General features: G+C 35.1%; 1 protein-coding gene across 2 annotated transcripts; it reads left to right on the top strand.

The window, feature by feature from the left end:
• Window positions 1-5622: 5622 nt before the first annotated feature.
• Window positions 5623-8145, top strand: LOC112006444 (uncharacterized). Of its 2 annotated transcripts, XM_065773717.1 has the most exons (5): window positions 5732-5996; window positions 6176-6218; window positions 6437-6741; window positions 6841-7051; window positions 7433-8145. In XM_065773717.1, the coding sequence occupies exons 1-5, from the start codon at window positions 5842-5844 to the stop codon at window positions 7931-7933; spliced, it is 1215 nt and encodes a 404-aa protein (XP_065629789.1). In that variant the 5' UTR covers window positions 5732-5841; the 3' UTR covers window positions 7934-8145. The 2 variants fall into 2 exon arrangements, with proteins under 2 accessions (XP_023894480.2, XP_065629789.1); XM_024038712.2 differs by lacking the exon at window positions 6176-6218 and having other exon boundaries at window positions 5623-5996.
• The last annotated feature ends 301 nt before the right edge of the window (window positions 8146-8446 follow it).

The following is an 8446-nucleotide window of genomic DNA, read 5'->3' as shown; positions in this document are numbered from 1 at the left end:
AAAAATGCATGACCATGTGATTATATAAACACATAAATCTATACTAGCAAATGACATGGCAAATACATGAGTATGTAAGCATATGCAAAATGCATCAACATGTCAGCAATTTATTCAAAAAAAAGAAGAAAAAAAGCTAAGCATGTTAATTTGTTTCTTTTCATTTTGGGTTAGGCATTTTATTGCTTTTTAGGCTTTAGTTTGAGAGAATTTATGTTTATTATGAGGCAGGGCCTAAAGTTTCTAAAGAAAAGAAATGAGACAGGCTGGGATTGGCCCAGCCCAAATGTCTCAATCTCCTCTTCTCTAAACTGACGGTCCTGAAAAGCATTTTCTGGGTTTTTGTTTTCCGCTCTTGGAGATTTTTTTTTTTCTTTAGATCCGTTTGGTTGGAGGAGTGAAAAAGTGAGAAGATAAAAAATTGAGAGATGATAGAAAAGTAGAAGGATAGAAAATATTTGGTTTTCCCTCTTGTGTGTTTGGTTGGAAGGGTGAAAAAGTGGGAGTATGAAAAACTCTTTTGTTTAGTTAGAGAGAAAAATGGGAAGATGAAAAATGTAATTTATATAAACTAACTATTATACCCTTCTTACATAATATGTAAGAAATATATTTATTTGTACTTATTAAATAATATAAAATTTACCACATCATACATATAAACTTATATTATTATTTTTATTATTGTAATGTAAAAATTACAATAGTGTATATATAAATTTATCTAACCATTAAAAAAAACTTTCTTCAACGTGGGCAGCATACTATTCAACGTGGTCAGCAACTGGGCAAGGTAGACAAACAAATGAAATTTTTTTTTTTTGAATAAAGTGAGGGGTAGCTGGGTAGGTGAGATGAATAAATTGGAGGGTATTTGTGTAAAGTTTCACTTTCAGCACTTTTTCCTTCTCATTTTTCTCCCAAATTAGAAGAATAAAAAAAAGTAGGCCTGGAGGGAAAATTTTCTTCCCTATTTTCTATCTCTCCTATTTTCCCTCCTCAACCAAATAGTAAAAAATATCATTTTTTATCTTATTTTCCTCTCTCTATTTTTTATCCTCTCTATTTTTACCCCAACCAAACATTCCCTTTGTGTTTTTGTTCGGCTTTGATTAGACAAAATGAAAAAAAAAAAAAAGCCAAGGCTTTGGATGATTGCAAAGCCCAATCCATAGTGTACTTCACCAAGGCCTAAGGCCCGGGCTTTATAGTTGATTAGGGCCTTTTGCTCCAATTATCTTCTCCTTGGGTCGTTTGGATTGGCTATTAATTCAGAAATTAGTACTGTCTCCAATTCACTGACCTCGCCACCTGTAGCCATAATAATTAGTTTTGATTAATCTCAGTGATTCAATATACATATATATGCTTGGTTAATTGGGCTTAATAAGAAACCACTAGTAGTTGGCTCAAAAATTGGTACATTGCGAAGGTCGGGGAAAGCATATCTAATGAAAATCATATTCTCCGTACTTTTTTGTGGTTTATATAAGGACCAAGTTTAGTTATAAAACTATTTGTAGCTTAAAGATACAACCTTATTCGATATCATTAACATTACTACATATTTTAAAAATCTAACCATTAATTGCATGTTGTTTATGCTTTTAATACACATCAAATTTTGTGTCAATCAGATATTATTTACTATATGATCTATAAGCTTATATTTTATGCATAATTTTAAACTACAAAAAAGTTACAATTTAAACAATATATTGATGACATAGTTATTGATATTTAATGTTTTAGAAATTTTGCAAGTATGGAGGATATAAGAAGAAGATGTAATTCAATAGTGGATTTGTCGAAATTCACTTTCAATAAAAAAAAAAATCACAATTATAGAGTTCAACTTACACATTTTTTAAAAGAGGTTCAAATTATACATAGTATTAGCTTATATATATATATATATAATCTAATTAGTTATATATATATATATATATATATATATATAATTTAATTAGTACCATGGTCTTAAAGGTGCATTGCCATTGGAGGTGACAATTGGTCGACTATCTACTATATAGTTATTCCATGACCACATATTTTGTCACAACTTATTAAAGTGATTGACTATGAATGTTGAATCATCACTTTTACATGAACTTATCGCTCATAGTTGAACATATTACAATTGTAGCAAAATTGTGTCATTAGAGATTAGACACTCTACTGTAAGAAAATTGCGTAACTTGGGTATGTGTTGTTTAGCTTGGTTCAAGAAGTCCAGATGGCTTGCAAAATGATTGCACGAAAGTCTAGGGTCTAAGAAGTTCACATGGTTACGAAATGAGTGCATGCAAGTCTACATGGCTTTGTAGAATGATTCCACGCAAGTCCATATATATGTAGAGAAGAAATAGAATTAACAATTTTACACATGTATATGCCATGCACTTTTTCGATTGAGAAGTTGACAAAAGTGGCTAAACACGTGAGTTTAAGACAATAAGCGTTTTGAGTCCACATTGAAGAGGGAATGCAAATTTTCTGTAACACTTTTTGTTCCATCAATCATTACATATAATGTGTATGATTGCTTTCCATTTTAAACTTCAGTTATTCTATAAGGAAAGTAAAATGAAAACATAGCAAGTAATGGTTTGTGGAACTAGAACACAGAGTGGTACACAAAAAATTGTACAGAAGATTTGGACTCTTGAAAAGGAAACAAAGAACACTTGTGCAATCCTAAATTGTAGCTTTAGTACCACAAAACCATTCCACAACTTTTTGTCACAAGTCTAACCCTTTTTTTTTTCACCATTTACACTCTCTCATGTCATAATTGTGGCAAAGAAGTTGTATAATAGTTTGTGGTACTAGATTTTTTTTTTCATTTGTTATAGAATGTAGAGATTGAGCTTTTCATAATTTTTACCATAAAAAAGTATTAATTGAACGGAGAGATCCATACTTAAAAATTTTAGGGGAATAAGTTAAAAGAATTCGCAACCCAACCCAACCTATTATGTGTGTAAAAATCAATCCAACATTTTGGATATAAAATATTTCATTTCTTGTAAGGGAAAAAAAGAAAAGAAAAGAAGAAGACATTCGATGATTATAAGTCCCTATTTTTTAATACATTTTTACAATTCACATAATATGCTTAAATCATATTCCAAATTTATAAATTAATCCAAAAAAATTCTCAAAATACTATAATAAATCAAACAAAATGTTGATGGTCATTTTGGGAAGCCCAGTAGAGGGAAGGAACCCACCAACATGCGCAAAAATGAGTTAGTAATTGGGTAGAAAAGCCATTAAGCCTAAGCAGCAGTAATAATGGATCATAGGCCTATAAAATAAACAAATGGGCCTTAAAGAAGTAAACGGGCCTAAAGGAGCCTAAGAAGAGAGAAGTAGCAAACCCATGGGCAGTATGTGATATAGAAAATTGAGAATGGCTATAGTAGGCTCGAAGTAATGCAAGTAAAGAAAGTAAGGGGTTAATGGAAAGTCCATGAGACCCAAGGATGAAAGATAAAGCAATTGGGCCAGGGAAGCCCAAAGGAATTAGTAAAAGCCTATGGGAACATAGAATTAGATAGGGCCGAAGATGTCCAAGGAAAATAAATGGGCTGAGGATGCCCAAGGAAAGTAAATGGGCCAAGGATGCTCAAAAGGAAATAAATGGGACATGGGAGCCCACAAGCAATAAGCCCAATGACTATACTGAGTCATTAAGAGAAGAATAAGCAACAAACCCAAAGAGGTCCAGCAGGCTTGGGTCAAACAACATCATAGTAGGAATGGCAGAATAATGTAGCAGGAAATGCAAAGACTGTAGAGAAAAGCAAAAGAATGGGTTGAAGGAGGAAAAGCCCATAATTAAGCAAAGCCCAGCCCCTGAAGGAAGTAGGCCTTAAAGAATGAGAAGCCAGAAAATGGCTCACAACATAAGAAGCCAGAGATGCGCGGCAGAATGTGCAAATAAGCCTCTAGACCACGGCGAACACATGGGCAACAGGCAAATTTGGACATACATGGAAAGTAAAGCACGCGCAAAGCTCAAGCTTCACCAACCTATATCCAGCCAATACAGGAGGTGGTGGGTTATGGGTTAAATGTAAGAAGGTATGGTCTGGCGATGGAGAGAGGGAAAAGCCTATTCTGGGTTTGGGATGACATACCACCCAAAAGAAGTAAGGATGAGCTGGAACCATTAGGTGCATGCCATGAGGGATAGGAAGAGAGAGAGAGAGAGAGAGAGAGAGAAAGCACCCACATCATAGTAGGTAAGAGTGCCATGACAAACAAACAAACAAAATAGTCTTCTTTGTCTGGTGGCACGGCCAGCATAGGTAAGTAGTGGTGGCTGAGCGACTGGCAAACCAGTAAGTGGTCGACAAGGACACCTAGACCAAATAAAGGTTGTTAAAGGCTAAAATAGTAAAATCTGGTCACGGCAGACACTATATAAAGGACCCTTACCAGGAAGGGGAGAAAAAAAGGAGGCACGATCATAAGCACAAACACAGTAATAGAAACCTCTAAGAGAGAATCACAACAAACATAAGCCAACACTGAGAAAAGAAAAAGGAAAAGAAAAGCAAGGAAGAATTAGAAATGGGGAGGATAGAATGGGAGGCATGCACCAATAGGTCGTCCCCTCTCCCCCTCTAACAGTCCTGCTCTCTACCCAAAGTAAAGAATTCTTTTGGGGCATAAGCCATTCAGGTCCGTTTCCCTCAAAGTGACTAATTTCAAACGACAGGATTTTCCCAAGAGATTACTCACATTAAGGAAGATGGTTCCCTCCTTAGTCTTGGTCCCGTGGACAGCAAAGCAAATTGATATTTTTCTTTAGATAATTCATGTCTTACCTATTTATTCCCACTACTTGCTTTGCAAAGTGTTTCTTTTCATTGTGATTATCATTTTTTAATTGGGATATACTTATTCACTTTGTCTAAAGGCAAAAGTACTTTCTTTTATTATTATTATCATGTCTGCTTGCCATAACTTATCCAAAGTAGTTTTGCCTGCCATAGGCATGTGAACGAAGTTCTTGGCAGATAAGGCATAGTTTGTGCACAAGCCAGACCAAAGTGAGCTGTAGTTGGACTAGTTTCAACTCCCTTACTCAAAACACTTGGGCCCAGTATAGCAAGAGGTAGCCCAGCCCAACATTACAAAAAGGCCCACTACACAAAAAAAATTAAATAAATTTTAGGTGTGTGCGTGCACTTGTGTGTGTTTGAATAGGTTAGGTTTGATGGGTTGAAAACATATCAATGAAAACCCGACCCACAAAAAAACTACCTTGAACTGTTAGGACTGATCAGATTGGATTTATTTTTATTATTATTATTATTATTATTATTATTATTTTTTATGAATATGATGTAGTTCAAATGATAGAAAGGAAGCAGGATTTCAATTTCCAAAAAATTTTACATTAGTGGAAAGTGGAAACCCTTCCCCTCCAAATTTTCTTAATTTAAAAAATAAAAAATAAAAAATAAAAAATAAAAAATTTGGTTTGAGTATTTATTTATTTATTTATTTTTAAGAATGGTTTTAGTATCTCGTTCGGTCGTTCCCCTACTCTAGTCCAAACATGTAGGATAGCACCAAAAAGGTAACAACAAACACTAGCTTGTCGTCTTTTGACATTGAAATTGAACTCCCTGACCTTTCTCTCTGTCCACAAATTAGCTATTCATATATTCATATACCCTTTCCAGTTCACCAAGCCCTTCATATATTCATTTCCTCCAAATAATTATAAGAGTAGAGAGAGAGATATGAAGCCTAAAGCAGTAGTTGTGGGAGGAAGCATAGCAGGAGTGTCATGTGCACACACGCTAATCTTAGCTGGGTGGGATGTTGTTGTGCTTGAGAAAACTTGCGAACCCATTAAGGGAAGTCCCACCGGAGCTGGGCTCGGGCTCGACCCTCTGGCCCAGAAACTCATTCAGTCTTGGCTTGATGATCCAGAGCTTCTCTACTCTTCCACTTTGCCACTCACTATTGACATGGTACTCAAGCCTCTTTTTGTTTTACCCCTGCTACTTTGCTATCTATAGTTAACTTGACATGCTATAAATACAGGAAAAGAAAAATCAATACATGATTCCCATTCTTGTTTCAGATAACTTGCAGAATTTTATTTATATGAAGCAACGTTAGTTTGATTCTGACTTTGAGGCAATCTCAGGTTTTCTTTTTATTTTTGCTGTTGCATCCATTTTTTACTTGAGGTAAAATTCTGATCATTTTTTCTGTCAACAAAAAAAATATTTCTTATTACTTTTGTTATTGTTTTTTGAATGGCCATGATCACAAACAGTTACTTAATTCTCCTGCCACCTTTTGATTCTTTCGCTTCGCTATAAAATAAACCATGTAATAAGTTTTGATATAAGAATGTTCTCACTCGAAAAAACAGATAACCTTACGGATTTTGGTTTGCAAACAGAACCAAGCAAGAGATAGTGAGAAGAAGGTCAGCTGGACATTGACAAGAGATGACAACTTCAATTTCAGAGCGGCTCATTGGGCTGATCTCCATGGCCTTCTTTACAATGCGTTGCCCCCAAACATACTTTTATGGGGTCACCTTTTTCTCTCTTTCTGCATTTCTGAGGACAAGACATCTGTCAAGATTAAGGCTAAGGTTCTACAAACCGATGAGGAAATCGAAATAGTGGGTAATTTACTTGTTGCAGCAGATGGGAGCCTCTCTTCTATCCGCCAGAGTTTTCTTCCTGGACTTAAATTGAGGTTTCTAACTAAAAACAAATGAAAATTTGCTCCTTTCTTTTTTTTTTCCTTATATCTTGCTTATGAATTTGAAGTTTGTCATTGAAATATTCTTTGAAGGTATTCGGGTTATTGTGCATGGAGAGGGGTTTTTGATTTTTCAGGAAATGAAAATTCAGAAACTGTTGTGGACATCCGTAGTTCATATCCTGAACTGGGAAAGTGTCTGTACTTCGACTTAGGTTATGAGACTCACAGTGTGTTTTATGAGCTTCCGAACAAGAGGCTTAATTGGATTTGGTATGTCAACCAACCCGAGCCTGAACTCAAGGTGATTGCTCAGTTTCATCCCATTTGTTACATCCAATTCTATATATACTGCAAATTTTCTTTGGTGTTTAGTGATAAAAGATTCATTGTATGGTTTAGTGGCTTTATAAGAATAGAGGCATAGAAGCAGAAAAAGCAAGGCTATTATTTATGGGTAAGGGCAGGCATTCATTTAGGCACATATAGGACACATGGTTAAATAGTTGTTGACATGCTGTTCATCCCATGACATAGCAGCTTCATAACTTTTGGTCTTAAACCATTCAAAAATTAAAACAAAAAACCAAGATAGATCTATGAAAACACAATGTTAAATTTCTTTGGCTTTGAGACTTTTTGGTGCTATCAACTAGAGCTGATATATTAATTAAAATATATTTAGAGAAACTCAGTAACCATGAAAGTAAGCAGTGAGATGATCCAGAAGATGCATCGAGAAGCAGAGAAGGTTTGGGTTCCTGAGTTCGTGAGAGTCATTCAAGAAACAAAGGATCCATTTTTGAATTTGATATATGATACCGATCCCTTGGAACAAATCTTTTGGGACAATGTGGTATTAGTTGGAGATGCGGCTCACCCCACAACTCCTCACGGTGTAAGAAGCACAAACATGTCAGTGTTGGATGCAGCAGTTTTAGGTAAATGCCTTGCAAAGAATGGAGCAGAAAATTTACAAGCAGCGCTAAGAGAATATCAGACCACTCGGCTTCCAGTTGTTTCCAAGCAAGTTCTGCATGCTAGGAGAATGGGTCGCATAAAACAAGGTTTAGTTCTTCCTGACCGTGAGGCTTTTGATCCAAAGAATTCTAGATCAGAGGATTATCAAGAGGTACAGCAGAAGAACATGCCTTTCTTTGATGATGTTCCTTTACTATTAATATGATGTCCTCTATTTACTTCAATTAACAGCATATCTCTGCAACTGAAAATAGCATAGGGTTACTATCCTTGTAATTCTTTGCTCATCATTTCACAGTAGCTATAGTTACATGGGAACTAGCTTTTGGTATTGACCCAAAAAAAATCCCTGATTTTGAAGAACATACAATCAGTTTTTTCTGCTTTGCATTGCAATTGAAATAAATTTCTCCACTACTATCAGTTGTCGCTAAAGTCTCCATGTTAATGCTTCATTGGCTTGTTGGTCAACAAAATCTTATGGTTTGCATGATTAGGCACTAATTTGATTGTTATCCAGCAAACTAATGAATAATGGTGGTGAACAGTATGAAATAGCTTAAGTAGTTGATATGATTATGGTGTTTTATAAAATGGTGGAATAAATAGGGTTTCTTTCTTGATAATGCATTAGTAATGACATGATTTTGTGGTAGAATCTCTTTATATTCTTTGTATTTTCTAGATTTACAAGTACAATGATCTTAGTAAAAAGTGC

This window comes from Quercus suber, unplaced genomic scaffold (genome assembly GCF_002906115.3).
Source record: "Quercus suber isolate HL8 unplaced genomic scaffold, Cork oak 2.0 scaffold_79, whole genome shotgun sequence".
NCBI classification, from domain to species: domain Eukaryota; kingdom Viridiplantae; phylum Streptophyta; class Magnoliopsida; order Fagales; family Fagaceae; genus Quercus; species Quercus suber.
The sequence above is the reverse complement of the archived record's forward strand: the minus strand, read 5'-3'. Positions and strand labels throughout refer to the sequence as shown.

Coding starts and splice junctions, on each gene's coding strand:
- LOC112006444 (XM_024038712.2), top strand. CDS start 5,763: ATGAAGCCTAAAGCAGTAGTTGTGGGAGGAAGCATAGCAGGAGTGTCA. Junction 5,997..6,436: donor TGCCACTCACTATTGACATG/GTACTCAAGCCT, acceptor GTTTGCAAACAG/AACCAAGCAAGAGATAGTGA. Junction 7,052..7,432: donor AACCCGAGCCTGAACTCAAG/GTGATTGCTCAG, acceptor AAATATATTTAG/AGAAACTCAGTAACCATGAA.